General features: G+C 52.8%; 1 protein-coding gene across 1 annotated transcript in view; it reads left to right on the top strand.

Moving 5' to 3' along the window:
• C10H16orf96 (chromosome 10 C16orf96 homolog) overlaps positions 1-6,953 on the top strand; it is a 30,561-nt gene extending 23,608 nt beyond the window's left edge. Inside the window, exons 10-16 of the mRNA XM_043493992.1 lie at positions 1,960-2,078; positions 3,185-3,247; positions 3,362-3,457; positions 3,766-3,943; positions 4,268-4,367; positions 4,982-5,074; positions 5,699-6,953. Of these exons, the coding sequence (XP_043349927.1) occupies positions 1,960-2,078; positions 3,185-3,247; positions 3,362-3,457; positions 3,766-3,943; positions 4,268-4,367; positions 4,982-5,074; positions 5,699-5,838 (789 nt within the window). The 3' untranslated portion in view covers positions 5,839-6,953. The remainder of the gene's footprint in view (positions 1-1,959; positions 2,079-3,184; positions 3,248-3,361; positions 3,458-3,765; positions 3,944-4,267; positions 4,368-4,981; positions 5,075-5,698) is intronic.
• The last annotated feature ends 8,688 nt before the right edge of the window (positions 6,954-15,641 follow it).

Raw genomic sequence — 15,641 nt, 5'->3', positions numbered from 1 at the left:
AATTTGCCAGAGTCCACTTGAGACATCTGGTTTGGAGAATATTGTAGCTCCTTTCACTTTTGGGGGGGAAGTTATCCCATGTTGGGAGGTTATATTTTTTTCTGACAACTGCTTCATTCAGTCTTTTCAGATCCACACACATTCATATCTTTCCATTTTTCTTTGTAACCGGTACCAGCGGGGCACACCATGCTGTTGGTTCAGACATTTTCTCGATGTGCCAATCCGCTCCATTCTCTATAACTCACTTTCTACTTTATGAAGTAATGGGATAGGAAGCCTGCCTGTCGTAGGGTTTAGCATTGTCTCTTCAGGTGATTTATACTGGGGCTCCTTTCAAAAGTCCAATATCACAAAATATTCTAAGTTCTTCCACCTTTCTCACTGGGCCCATCAAGGGTGCCACATTGCAACTGAGAAGGCTATTGGGCTGTGGTCCTTCAATCACATACATTCTGAATGCACAGCTTCTGTAAGTTGTTTCTGTGGTGAACTGGCCCTTGCAGTTCACAACACCTCCAAGGCTAGTCAGAGCAGTGTCAGCTGACTTCAGCTTTGGAAGGGGTTCAAGATGATTGTAAATCCCTTCTGAGATGACTGTCAGCTCCTGAGTCAATTTTAAAGCCAATAGTCTTGCCATTAATATTCAGTTTCACTCTCCAGGCAGATTCTGTATCATCACAAGTGATAGATCCCAGAAGCCATGGCCCTTGAGGCAACTCTTTGACTGCTTTTGTTTGCTGCAAAGTGTCCATATATTGTGCATGTATTACACTGTGAGCCTCTGGCTGGACATGCATATTTCTTGGGATATGACTTTTTCTACACTGTGTGTACGTAAGCTGGAATTTGACCCTCTTAGCCTGGGATTTTCCTCTCCTTGTCTCAGGGGTTTCATGATAATGACTTTTAACAATCAACTGTGTGTTTATAGCTTCTAAGCTAGTTTCAGGTTTTTCAAGTTGTTCCTGCCTTTGATTCTGCTGTTTGACTAGTTCAGACTGCTTTGTTATCTGTATAGCTGTAGCTAGGGTTAAATCTGTCTTCAACTGTAGCTGCTATGAAAGATTTTATCTGTTAATCCAATAAGGAACCTGTCTCTGATATTTTCATGTTTTGCAATCCCAGTTTTCAGTTAATACATGAAGAACTCTTATAAAAAATTCAATATTTTCCCATGGTTGATGAATTCTCTGGTGAAAACATGCTCTTTCATAAACTACATTTCTCTGAGGTATAAAGTATGCATCAAACATAGCCAGAACCCTTTCCTAGTCATTTTTGTGCCTGTCTTCAGTAAACTGAAAGGATTTAAAGATATGCTTTGCCTGCTTCCCCATAGTATAAATTAAAGATGATAACTGTGTATCTCCAGTTAACTGGTGGAGCTTTGTAGTTATTTGAAATCTTGCAAAAATACTGCTTCCAGTCTGTCCACTGTGAAGGTTTGTCAAAGCTGAAGTTCTCTAGGGCATTAAGAGTGGCATGTGGATGAACTCCTGCAACCTTTGTTGCTTTGTTCCTTCTGTTTGTTCCCCTCTGGCACTAGCTTACTTCTGACACCATGTCATGTACTTCTTGTACATGATAGGTTGCAGGGTTGCTACTAGCAGGTAAAACTTCTGTATCTGATATGGACTGACTACAGAGCTTACTTCTCAGAGAGATATACATCAGATGTCAGAGTAGCAGCTGTGTTAGTCTGTATTCGCAAAAGAAAAGGAGTACTTGTGGCACCTTAGTATTCACTATGAGATCCTTCAGTGCTCTGCCAGGTATGACTGAGGTTAGCTTAAATAAGGTCTTTTACAGACAGTGCCATCTAATGACTGAACAGTATAATACAGTTTGGCATTCCATTACAGAGGGAGTAAAGTGCAGACTGACAGAGGTGCCTGCTGCTGCTGGCAGGGATCCTTTCTTGGTTACCTGGCTTCTCTCTTCCTCATCCCTATGCAGTTGGACCACATGGCCCTGGACCCTCTGCAGAAGCAGCTGGAGGAAGTGTGGAAGTTCATTAAGAAGTATTTGAGTGAGGGTCCCCGCTTTGATGCTGATAGTGCCGCTGGCTTTAAAAGGTGAGTGGGTGAGAAGCAGGGTCCTGAGAAGGGGAGCAGAGTATTGGGCCCTCCCTCTGGCTCTACCTTGGAGAGATCACAAAGGAACAGCTGGGCTGTGCTCCGCCAAGGACTGCCTGGGTAGGCAGCCCAGAGTCGAAGGCTGCACTTTGCTGGACAAAATGGAGCAAAGGCAGCCACGCCCATAGAGATGCAGCCAAGAGAACTACTAGTCCCAGCAAGAAATGCTGCATCCTGCTGCTAGCTGCCAAACTCCTTGCATCATGATGAAGCCCTGGTTGCCTGCTGGGAGCTGTAATCTCTTTGGGCACCTTCCTTTAAAGACAAGGACAGCTGTGGGAGCATTGTAGACACAGAGGCTTACAGGCAGGACTTCACCAGCCCTGTCATGACCAATGCTCTGTATTCTAACAGGCTTCTCAATATCATGTTTGATGGACTTTGGCTTCGTGCTCCGTCAGTCACAAACCCTTAGTCATGGGAGGTCCTGCTCTCTCCTGAAGCTCAGGATTTAACCTGGCAGCTTGCAAGGTTCTCAATGAAACTGGAGCAGCTGCTTCACATCCCCTCCAGCTGCCCGCACACACAGGGCCCATAGTGTCAAAAGCTAAGCACAGGTTGGCCTCCTTGACATCTGCTGCAAATGCTCAGTCTTACCTAGAATGTTTGGAAAATGGAGTTAATATTTCTCTTTCCACTGTTACTCATGCCCAAGACAAGAATGACTGACCTGAGCTCCTGGGGCTGATTCACAGAGTGAGCTCTAGAAAGCCAGGCTGGTCAGTGTACAGAGCACTGGGCTGGGACTCAGGTGAACTGGCTTCTGGTCTTGGCTCTGCTCCTGACCCGCTGCGGGACCTTGAATAAGTCATTTCTCCACTTTGGTTCCTCCTTCCCCTTTGTACAGTGTAAGCTCTTTGGGGCAGGGACTGGCTCTCACTGTGTATGTCCAGGGCCCTGAGCTCATTTGGGATCTCCAGGTGCTACCATAATACAAATCAAAAGAAATGTGTTTCTAAGCTACCATCAGTGCCACCTGTGATCTTTGCGGTAGGCTACGGCGTAGCATGAGCATGGCATAAGGCGAGTCGTTGTGTCTGTTTCAGGCAGCTCTTTGAACGAGTGAGGTGCATTTCCTGTGACAGACCCGTGGCCATGATGACTGGGCCGTGAGTATCAAGCAATGCCCCATTTCCCGCAGTTCTGGCTGAGCCAGGCGAACACAGGATGTTTCCACTAGAGGGCACTGTTTGACTTCTTTTCGTACCGTTACTTTCGTGCAGGCACTTGGTGACAGTCCGAAAAGCAAATCTGCTCTCACGGCCACGTCCGGCTAGTGCCAACGGTTACGAGTACCTGGCATTTAAGCAGCGAGCAAGGTGAGCAATTCCCCAGGGAGCTGCAGGTCCCCAGCACGGCTAAAACAGCCAGGAGGCTTCTCTCGTGTAGTTGCGTCTGACGAGGGACGTGCCATGTACCTGGCTGTTCCCGGGCCTGCATGGCGGACTCCTCACATGCCGCCTGTGTACTTCCCAGCCCTCTAATTCAGGTGCCCGGCTCACCACATGCAAGCACAGGCTGATCCATGCAGAGCCCTGCTCATCTGCTTTCCTCTGGGTGACTGGCTGATTCTTGGCTGGTCAAGATCAGGGTTCTGCAGCGGACTGGTTGCTTTCTCCTTCCCCAGGGAGCAAGCTGTAGAGGGCAATGACGGGCGTGACATGACTAGCCATGGGCAGCTTTCCTCCCAGCATTGCTGGCAATGCCAGGCACATGCCACCTACCCCGTCAAGCGATTGTCCAAGGTGAAGGCTCTTACCACCATGTACCCCTACGGAGACCCGACAGTCCTCACCTACGATAACGTAAGCCAGCCCGTGTTGCCCTGTGTTTTCCCCTCCCATGCTAATCTCAGCACAGCACTTCCCTTTAGACCAATCGGCTTGGGGCCACTTCTCCACTGGAGAGTCAGGCCGAGGGCCAGCATGGGAAGATGGGGCCACCAGGAGAACCTGTTGGAGGGGATTGATCTGACAGAGGGGCAGGGAGGGCAGTGGCTGTGGGTGAGAGGGAGGTGGGTGGCAGAGGGGAGAGGAAGAGATTAGCAGCGGGGAGGAAGTTGGGGCCGCCGGTGTGGGGAGAGCAGCATTCAGGTGAGATCTCCATGCACATTGTGTTCTTCCCTGCAGAGCGAAGTGGATATCCTGGGCATCAACGGAGTTCTCTACAAGGGCAGGGTGAGCTCACAGCTGGCAAACCGGAGTGTCTCTCTGGAGAAGGAGTTCTCAGGTTGGTTGGAAGGGCAGCTTCTCTGGCAGAGGGTGTGGGGCAGGGCGAGGGGTTCAGCCCACGGGCTAAACACAGCTGGGGCCACTTGCGCTTTTAGAGTGGAGATGCGGAGGTGACCCCACTGCCAACATGCAATGGACTAGCTCCAGGCACTCGAGCTACTCAGCCCAAAATTGACATTGCATGCTGGGTTCTGTAGTCAGCATGGGTGGCCCTAAAGATGAAGGGGTCTGCTACCAGCTCCATTGTATAAATGTTCTAAGTGGCCATAGTGGGTTCCCCGCAGCTCCCTGGGCTGGGCATTTTGGGCACCGCAGGGTAGCTGATGGACATACACCATGCGCCCAGCCTCACTGAGTGCGGTCATGAGGCATGAGCAGAGCCTCGGAAAGCTGCTGTGGGGAGTGCTGTGTGGACAGCAACTAAGACATTCCCGTGGGGGCAAGATGGCTGCTCGGGGGTGAGATCTCCTCCCAGTAGGCTTGCACTCCCAGTCTTGCTCTGTCCTGGGGCTGTCCCTGTTGGGCTGGCCCCTCCGTACTCCCCATACTGCTTGGACACGGCTTTAGCCTCTTGCCATGCTAATTGGTCTCTTTCAATTCTTCTCTCTGCAGGAGCAAAGACCCTCCGGCCACCCTCCAAACATGGGATGGAAAGAACGTGCTCCACTACTTCCTATGGCAGCCACTATGTGTCACCCTATGCATGTGAGTGCTGGTATCCCTGCAGGATGGCATTCCGAGGGGTTGGTCAGGGCCTGCCTCTGTTGCGCATCTCCTGGCTCCAGAGCTCTGCTCTGTGAGCGCACAGTGAAATACGTGCCTGTGATGGCAGGAGGAGTGCATCCAGCAGGGTCCTGACGTGGGGAACAGCCAGGGTCACACAGCGCAACAACATTCTTGTGTACTAGCCACCACACAAGCTGTGCAGAGTCAGGGAATGCAGGTGGAGGGAGCAGGCCATGGGCAAGGGGCAGTAGGAAAGACGTCACGCGCAGGGGCATGACACTTTATGGAGATCTGGTAGTGGCTGCAGTGCAGAAGGCTCTCGCACCAAGGGGGTGGGGTATTGTGGGGAGGGTTGTGCAGCAGCACAGGGTGGGTGGGTGCTGGATGAGCGGAGGCAGTAGGGAGGAGACTAAAGCTAGGAGGGGCAGAGTCTGGAGATAGTCTGGAGCAAATCCAGGAGCGAATCTGCAACTATGCAGGGTCGTTCTGAGCTTCAGAGACTTGCAGGCGGTGGAGAGGAGAGTGAGCTGCTAGGCCAGCCAGCTGACCTTGAGTCACCCAGCCCATGGGCTAAGCGTGTTTTCTTCCCTTGGTGTGTTGCAGCCTCTGTCGTCCGGATGAGGGCCACATCCGCAGGGAGCAAGTCGCAGCCTGCCCAAGAGCTGCCTGCCTGCGTGGTGCGGGTGAAGACCGAGCGCCCGCCGGGGCAGCTGCCGAGTGAGGGGGGCGTGGCCAGCCTGTGAGCCGCAAGGGGCTGTGGCAGTTCCACAGGCCCCGCCCCCACCCCTTCCTTTACCCACCATTCCTTGTGTAAATACCGTGCTATGTCGCTGTGCAGGACGGCCATGCCCAGGCGTTCCTGCTGCACGTGGCCCCTGGACGGCATCGCCAGTGGGCCAGACCCACCGTCTCCCTTACAACCGGGCCAGCGAGAGGGGTTTCTTACTGGGCAGGGCACGCTCCATGCAGCAGGGACTCACCTGCCATCAGCTCCACCAGGAGCTCTACTGGGGGCAGCCATGCGGGGGGCAGGATGGAGGCCGGGAGGTCTGCCCCTGACAGCATGTGTCACCTCATTATAAAGCAGTCGCCCCCCCAGACCAACCAGTTCTGCATTAACACAGAGTCACAGGCAGGATCCATGAGGCACAGAAGGTCCCCTGGGGCAGAGCCGAGCCAGCCGCCCCACCAGCAGGATCCCCAGGCCATGGGAGCTTGTGATGAGTCCCAAAGGCTGCCCTGCTCAGGGGCCTGTGGCTAGCTTGGCCACTGAATCGTTATAATGATCACCCAGGCCCAGGTGTGTTGCATGGAGGTCAGGGGAGCTCCTCTGGGTCTGCAGGGGGAGATCTCAGGCCCTTACACAACCATCTAGCTTCCCTCCCTTCCCCTTACCTGGGTTCCCAGGAGAATTCCCTCCCTCTGTCCTGCCACCACCAGACCAGCAGGCTTCGGCTATGTCGCCTCCAGGGCCCCATACGTCTCCAACAAACTGGGTCCCTCCACCAAGTGCGGCATTCCTGGCACATGAGGATATGGACCTCCAGCAGGGTGCATCACTGCATGGATCACCTTGATCCACAAGGCACCGAGGCCTGGGGTTCTGAACAAGAGCCCGAGCATGGCAGCATGTGCAGGCCTCCACCAGACAGCGCCAGATCAGATTGCTGTGCCTGGGCCTGCCCACTCTCCAGATCCAGCGGGGGCCCTTTGGTTTGGCCTGCGAACAGACTCCTCTTTTCCCTCCCAGCGCTGGGCTTGGAAAGCAGGCACCCCAGAGCTGCTGCCCGCCCTCGCAGCTGTGCATTCACAATAGACTAACTTAAGGAACTCCATAAAGTTTTCACTTTTCTAAGCGGCTTTGGGTGGGATCGTTTCATGCTGGCGCCGAGGGGAGAGCCCCACGGCAGGTGGTGAGAGGTTACTGATCACACGCTTGTTGAGGCCCGGGCGCTGGGCCATAGGGCATGAGGGATGGCTGGGGACATCCCCTCTTACCATGAGCAGCGTCTTGCAGCCTATGCCTGCAGAGCTGTTGGGGCCAATGCTGACCTGGTTTATACCAGTGTAAATCTGGAGTAACCCCCCAAAACAACAGGAGTTACACCAGCGTGAGATCAGTGACCAGCCCTTTGCCTCGAGGTCAGAGGTTCTAATCCAGTCCAAGCATGGGAAGAGAAAAGCCGTTCCCACCTGGCAGCTTAGTGCTGGCCTCGGTCCATCTTGTAGTACTCAGTGTCACACAAGGCCAGTGAGGCCAAGGACAAGAGGGCCATGGTGGCAGAACACTGAGGCACATTGGTGCTGTCCCTGTTTTGTGGCCTCAGGGGTAGCGTGTCAGTCCAATGCCGTGTTCCCCCACACACTGAGGAAGGTAGTTCGCTGGGTACAGTGGTTTGAAATCACTAGACTCTGTCTCTCCTACCAGTTCTGCCTTTGCTCACACTCATGTACCCCAATTGTCCCTCCATTATGGGTAGGGGAGAAAAGGTGGAGAGAGGTGAAGTGACTTGCCCAGGGCTGTAAGGAGGAGTTGGTGGGAGGGGTGGGATTAGAATGCAGGCGATCCTGGCTTCCAGGCATCTGCACAGCCTTGCACCTCTGAGAGAATGGCATGCTCTTGTCCACAAGTCAGGCCTGCAGTGTTGGTGCCAGTACCTGGGGAAAGTTGGCTGGGAAGGACTGAGAGCATCTGAATCCGGAGGGGTTGTCCCTGAGGGAGAACCGAGAGTTGGGCCTTCCAAAGCAACATAACAGAGCCCCATGGAGCAGAGTCTGTGGCCAGTGCATTGGGCCACGAGAGCTGGTCCTGGAGCAATGCCTGCACCAATGCAGGCACCAGAGCACTTAACCAGTGGCAGCAGCATTGCTGAGGCGCAGAAGCATTGATATTTAACAGTGGGCTCCCTCTGACAGAGCCAAGCCACACATTGTTCTGGGAACAAGTGTTCTTGTCAAGCAAACACAGAGAGCAGAAGACAACAGGACAGCCGTGGAGTGCGTCCCTGCCAGCCACTGTCAGCATCAGGCCTACACAGAGAGGAAATTGCATTTGTAAAATCCAGCCTGGCAAGTGGCTCCTGTTGTGCAAAGCGTGGGCACTGCCAGTGTCGCTTCTGGCTCAGCCAGAGCCTCTCTCAGGCACTATGGCCTGGTGGTTCGGGCACTGGCCTGGGGGAGCCCTGCACTGCCTGATTCTGAGTGGCCTAGGATAAAAAAAGTCTGCTCTGAGTCAGGCAGAGCAGGGCCTTGAAGCCGGCTCCCCCTCCCGCCTTCCCGGACATTTCAACACAATCCTGACCCATTTCACAACAGAGCAAGGTGTTGGGGTTGGCCCAGTGAGGAATGAAAACAAATGATGAAACCTATCAAAGTTGCCATGAAGCAGACTGTCGTTCCCGGTAAGTGCTAGTCACACACTTCTTCTGCCTGTGGCCAATGCTCTGGGCTCCATGCTGGTTGGTTTGGGCCCAGGCTGGAAGCCCTGGCAGCCTGCAATCCCAATGACCGTGCCACACAGCTAGATCAACCATGGACCCAGGCAGGACAGATGGGGCTGCGTGTCAATAGTTTGTTTCTCTCTGCAATGAGAGACCCTAGTGGGTGCTTTGGCCAATTGCCCATCTGTCATGAGGGCTCTTGGGAGAGGAGGCTGCAGAGGGTTGGGGTGCAGAGGTCCCATTTCCACGAGGCCCAGCAGGGGATAGTCTCTGCTTTCCCAGCACGTGGCTGAGGTTGGCACATTGACAAGACCGAGCCAGCTCAAGCCCTGTCTGGACAAGGCCAGAATGATGCTTGTAGGTTTTGGATGGATCCTGGGGAAATGGCGCAGCAGAGGAAGGTGGGGTTCCAGCCCTTTGTCCAGCCAGTCTGCACTGTGGGGAACTCCTCATTTGCTCCTGGCCCCATAGGGCAGTGGTTTTCAAACTGTGGGTCGCGGCCCAGTACTGGGTTGTGGAATACAGTATAAGGCACTGGGTCGTGGTGGTTATGATCAACACCGCGGATCTGGCTGTTAAAAGTCCCGGTGGTGGCACTGCCCGGCTAAGACAGGCTAGTTGCTACCAATTCTGACACCATGCTTCACCCTGGAAGCGGCCAGCAGCAGGTCTGGCTCCTAGACATAGGAACCACAGAGCTCCGCACACTGCCCCCGCCCCAAGCACCATTGGTTCCCGGCCAATGGGAGCTGGGGGGGTGGTGTCTGTGGGTGAGAGCCACACGGAGCCGCTTGCACACCTCCACCTAGGAGTCAGACCTGCTGCTGGCTGCTTCCAGGGTGCCGCGCGGTCCATGGTGCCAGGACAGGCAGGAAGCCTGTCTTAACACCCCTGCTACACCACTGATCAGGAGTTGTCCAAGGTAAAACCATGCCCCAATCTCCTGCCCCAGCCCTGAATCCCCCCCAAATCCAGATCCCCTTCCTGCACCCCAAGCCCTTCATCCACAGCCCCACCCCAGAGCCTGCACCCCCAGCCCAGAGCCAAGTAGTCGCCAAGAAGGAGTTGGAAGAATCACAAAAGCCAGGTCCCATAAGCAAGAATCAGGTCAGAGTCAGGCCAGGGTTGGAGATCAGAGGCAATAAGAGGCTAGAATCAGGAGGCAAGGTCAGAGTCAGGCTGGAGTCGAAGACTGGAGATCAGGCAAAGTCTGGTGTTGCAGCAGGCCAAAGCTTGTGTGGTTGTCCAGACAACTTCAGGCAACCCTGTGGTTTAATATGGCAGTTGGCCAATCAGCAGGCTACAGGGTACCGTCAATCTGAGTGTCTTGGGTGGTACTTCCTGTGGCACTTACTCTCCACAGTGCCCTCGGCTGTGCTTCCATGCAGTCTCCTGGTGGCACTACGGGAACATCAGCTGTTCCAGGTGGTACAAACCCAGATTCTAGTTCCCTGATCCTTACATCCCTCTGGGTGGGCGCTGGGCTAGGTTTATCTGGGTAGTCTTGATTAAACCTTTCTACCAGGTGAGCAGCATGGACAGAAGGTTTCCAGGAGCACTCTTCAGGACCATTGCCCTTCCACTTAATTAGATATTACAGTCTCTGCCTCTAGAATCAAGGATAGTCCCTTTTCACATCTCCAAAGTGGTCCTTAAGCTCCTCCTGGATATGATGAATTCACTGGATCCAGCTGGCAGCTGCAGGATTCAGGGAGACTGCTGGCAAGGCTGGGTGGAAGCGAGAGTGGAAACCATAATTGGCAAAGAAGGGACTCTGCATTGTTGTATGAGAACTCAGCATACAGAAGGAGGAAGAACCAGTTGTCTTTATGATAGTTGACAAAGCTTTTCAGGTATTGCTCTACTACTTGGTTTACCCTCTCTGGCTGCCCATCTATCTGGGGATGGTATGTGGAGGAGGTAAAAGCATGAATGTTGATTAGCCAGAGCACTTCATGTCAAAGGCAAGAGACAAATTGCAGGCCTCAGTTTGAAGTGATACAATCTGGAAACCCATGAAGGCAAACCACATGATCAGTTCATCTACAACAGTCAAGACCACTGTGGCCATCAGAGTCATGATGAAGTTCAGGGTGATTGAGGCCCAGGTCTAGATAGGGTCTCCAGAGGTACTAGAGTGCCAAAGGGCTTAGCATGTGGCATCTTGGTGCATGCACGCAGCTCACAAGAATTAGCAGTCCTGGACTGACTTCAGCTTGCATACATGGCCATCAGAAGAAATAGCTACCTTAAGACCTTCCACATGGCTTCCCAAAGTGGCCTGCCAATGGAGGGTCATGACAGAGATGGAGCACTTCTAGCTGGGGGTGCCCTGGTGGAATGTATGTGCACCCATCAAGGTAGGTTATCCCATCCTGTGTGGAGTGTTGCATCTTGGTTCTGGCTTTTGTTTGCTCAGACTGTTCTGTCACCTCCTAGGCTAATGGATTGCCCTGCAAAGCAGACCAGATTAGATCAAGCAAGTCTTGGTGTTTTGTGGCACTGAGAACATTGCAAAGTTTTAGGAGACCTTAGGTTTTAGGGTGGTTCTTGGCTAGGCACCTCGCCCTCTTGGTAGTATTCCCCCTTTCGGGATAAGGCGTCAGCTTTCCCATTCCTGGTTCCCAGGCAATAAGTGATGACAAAAATCAAACTGAGGGAAGAATAATGCCCACCTGAGCTGTCTTTGATTCAAGGCTCATGCCTTCCACAGATATGCAAGGTTCATATAGTATGAAAAGACTTGCTCTGGGTGTCAGGCTCCCTTGAGGTGATAGCCATTCTTTGGAGGGTGATTTGTTTGCAAGTAGTTCCTTATCCAATATTTCATAATTCCGTTCAGCAGGGGTGAGTTTTCGGGAGTGGTAGGTGCAGGGGTGCAGGACTTGCTGTGGACCATGCCTCTGGGAGAATCACTCCTATAGCTATGTGGAGGCATCAGCTTCCACTATGAATGCCTGAGCTGCGTCCAGGCATGCTAGAATGGGAGAGGTGGTGAAAGCAGCCTTGTGTTGTTCGAAAGCATGGTGAGCTTTGGGTATCCAAACAAATTTGGTGGCCTTGCAGAAGAAGTTTGGAATGAATTGTCAGTAAAAGTTCACAAAGCCCAGGAAGCACTGTAACTCCCAGCAGGACTTGGACATGGTCCAGCTACACATGGCTTCCACCTTCTGGAGCAGGGATCCATCTTGACACCCTCTGGGGAAAGGATGTAACCCAGGAATTCTGAAGAGGACTAGTCAAATTTTATGGCCAGGCCATAAACACAAGTATGTCATCGAGATAGATGACTACATACTGGTCCAGTATGTCTCTAAATTTGTCATTCACATAATGTTGAAAGGTTGCAGGAGCACTGGTCAGCCTGAATGGCATTACTAAATATTTGAAGTCCCTGTAGTGGGTTCAAAATGTGTTCTTCCCTTCATCCCCTGCCCTGATGCACACTAGGTTGTAAGCATCCCGGAGGTCCAGATTGGTGAAGATTCTGGCAGACTGCCCTTGATCTCAGAGTTACTAGATTGTGTGCAGAGGATACTGATTGTGTATTATTACTTGGTTTAGGGCCCAATAATCTATGCAGAGGAATAGCGTTCTGTCCTTTTTCTTGATGAAAAGGGATGGAGTACTTGGTGAAGCCCTTGGCTAGGTTTTCCTGGATGTATTCATGAAGGACTGCCAGTTCAGGCTCAGACATCACACAGATCCGTCCAACTAGGGACCTTCTCCCCGGATTGCAGATCTATAGGGCAGTCATAGTCTCAGTGTGGAGGTAGTGTGTCTACATTCTTTGCAAAAACGTCTCCGTAACCCCAGTACCTCTCAGGGAGATGGAGACTTAGGCTTGGGAGTGATTTCTTCTGGCTAACTGCCACTCTCTGGAGTCCTCCCACTGGCACTGTCATTTCTGATTGGCCTCAGCAGCCCAGGATGAGAAGATTGGGGCTGGCTGTGCGCAGGCAAACTCTTAAGTAGTATTTTGAGGGGAAGCTGCATGTCCTGGGGAGAAAAGAGGATCAAGGGTCACACTGCTCCAGCCAGATGATACCAAGAATTAGTGGGAAATGTGGGCAGTGGATCATATTAAACTGTAGCACTTCCCGATGGCCCTGGATTACAGCTTCTAGGGGAACTGTTTCCTGAGTCACTGGCCCTGAGGACAGGAGGGACCCATCTATCGTTTCTACGAGAACTGACGAGGGCTTTCAACTGAGGGGGAATTGCTGTGCTTGAGTGGCTTTAGCATCTACGAAGTTATCAGTAATCCAGGAATCGATCAGGGCCTACTGGGGAGCACTGGCTTGGCCCCATCCATGGTTCATAACTCTAGTTGTACTTGGAAGTATGGGGAGGACCCACATCTCCTAGATTGAGTTTCTCTTGAGGGCTGGGGGATAGTTCCAGAGCATAGTGCCCAGGCCAGCTCCCCCTACAGCCTGGGTGTGCTCATTTCCTGACTCCTTGAGGGTTGAGGTTCACAATGGGCATAAGGCGAGGGCGTGTCTTTGTGCTCTGCAATAAAAACATAGGTTATTGCACCATTGCTGTTCCTTTTCTTCTAGGGAAAAGTGTTGGTGGCCCAGATCAAACTGCATCGGTTTATGGTTGGGCCCTGGGGTTTTTGGTGTAAGGTGTGGGTGAAGTCGTAGCAGGGTGCTCTTCCTCTCCTCCTTTTGCTCACGCAGCTGATGGTTGACACAGAGAGAGAGGTTGATAAACACATCCAAGCAGGTTGGGGTCTCAATGCAGGCTAGCTCATCCTTTACCTCCTCACTGAGTCCACACCAAAAATGATGCAGGTGCGCTGCCTCGTTCCACTCAACATCAGCCATGAGTCGCTGGAACCAGACAACATACAAGGCAGCTGGCTCCTGCCCTTGTTGGAGCCGTCGCAGTGCAGCTTCCGCTGAGTGAGCTAGATGAGAGTTGTGAAAGATGGCGAACAATGCTCACAGGAAGGCATTCCAGTCCGTTAACACCAGGCTGCCTTGCTCGAGCACGGGGGAGGCCCAAACGAGTGCTTTTCCACTAAGCAAACTGATCACTACTCCCACCCTGGCCTGGTTGGTTGGATACATTCAAGGGCGGAGCAGGAAAGGGAGACTGCATTGGTTCAAGAATCCCCTCATGGCTCCCATCAAAACATTCGCTAAGTGATACCATGGGGCTAGGGTCAGAGGGTAGTGGCCCAAACCGGACCTGGAACATGGAATTTTTCTTTGGGAACCATGCTAGCTGTTTTCAGAGTGTCTGATTTTCTGCTAGGAGATGTGTCACTTGGGACTGCAGCAGATGGTTCCCAGGGCTGAGGTGGGGTGTGCAGAGGTTGGAGGAAACCTCAGGGTCTCTGGTGTGGGATCTTGGTGTGGGCACACACCTGGCAGGAAGTGACAAAAGTCTCTATTGTGAAGTTCATCCAGGGCCACCAGGAGTACCAGGACATCAGCTGGGTTTTATGTTGGTCCAAGTGTCCTGCCAGGGTGGAGTTGTGGCATAGTTGAAGAACGCCAGTCTCGCAGGTCCTGGGGGAACAGAGATATGTTCCTGTATGAATGTGATCCCCTGCCAGGTGTCATGTGGTTTTCAGTCAATGGCCATCTCGGCGGATAGAATTCCAGAGATATATTCCCCCTGGAATTAATAAAGTTGCACTTGTTCAACGTCACCTGCATTCAGTGTCACAACTTTATGAATGAAACAGGAACCCTTAGGTTCTGCCCAGATTCCAAGTACATCCTGCTATCTACACTCCCCTGCAGTCTCTACTGGATAGAAGACAGTGTTGCTGTTTCTCTTTAACAGCCGTTGTGCAATCCCACAGAGGTGGCTGCTTTTCAGGGTGGGTGAAGTGACTGATCTGTAGAGTACTTTGGGGAGCTTTCATCCTAAAAGGTAGGCATATGGTGGGAGGGCCTTTCTCCAGCTGCAGGAGAGCTTCTGGACAGGATGCCCCATCTCCCAGAATCCTCTGGTGAACAGCCGGAGTACGTCCTGCTTGCTTGGCTCTAGAGGCTGGGCAGAAGGAAGACAGTAGGCGGCATGGGTAGTATTGGTGGTAGGGCTGGTGTTTATTTTAGCAATACACACAAAAAACGGGATTGAATTATTAATGAGAGTCCACAACTATTGTGGGAGCAGCATTGTTACAGCCCCTGGGGAGATGCTGTGGCAGGGCCCCTTGGAGTGACAGTACCCCCTGCGAGCAGGGGAAGAACCAGGGCTCAGGACAGGTATGAAAGGAGGGAGCTGGGCATGCAACTAGTAAGTGAATCCAGACAGAAGGGGGAATCAGAAGATTCTCCCAGTGCTGCTGGCAGGGCAGAGCCAGTGCTAGCCCATTGGGGGCCCCAAGAAGGAATATGTTTGTCCCCCCTCAACCCATCATCACATACTAAAAAAGCAAAGAGAGGGCCCTCTTGAGCTGCTCGGGGCCCTAAGCCATTGATAAGTCTGCTCATGCCTAGTGCTGGTTCTGTGGTAAGAAGTGGAGGCTGGACTGGAGCTGTGTATTCTGGGCCTAGTTCAGGGGGTGCCCCACGCTGTAGGTGACGTGCTGGGAGCCCCAGCGCTGCCCACACCAGTAACGTGGCACTGACCTGGCTGTGCGCCCTCCCCAGGGGGAATGGAAACTGTGGGGTGCAGGTTGGGTTCAGCACAGGTAGGAAGCTGGGTTCTCCCACTAGACTGGCTTCTTACCCTCCTCCAGGCCCTGCCACCTAGGGCAGGTGTGTTCTCCAGCTGGAAGCCCATCCCTTTCACGCTGCTCCTCTGCCTTGGAGACCTCCCGGCTGGCCCTGAGCACGAGAGAAGCCATGGCTTAGGGTTTCACTGTGCTGACTGCTGGCAGCGAGACCAGAATGGGAAGGTTGGGCCATTCTAGCAGCCAGCACGGGGAAGCATTACTGTGCCCTGGGCCATGAGGGCAGAACTCTGGGGCGCTAACTAACCTGGAGAACCTGCGTGTGAAGTGGTCCAATCCTAGCACATCTGCATATGGCAGCCTGCTGCTGAGCCTGGACACCATCTCTACACCACATCCACTGATACCCAATGAGATCAACGAAGTGGCTAAGGAAGAGGCTTGGGGTGCTCAGAGCAGCTGGCAC

The sequence above is a fragment of the Dermochelys coriacea genome, chromosome 10 (genome assembly GCF_009764565.3).
Source record: "Dermochelys coriacea isolate rDerCor1 chromosome 10, rDerCor1.pri.v4, whole genome shotgun sequence".
Classification (NCBI taxonomy): Eukaryota; Metazoa; Chordata; order Testudines; family Dermochelyidae; genus Dermochelys; species Dermochelys coriacea.
The sequence above is the reverse complement of the archived record's forward strand: the minus strand, read 5'-3'. Positions and strand labels throughout refer to the sequence as shown.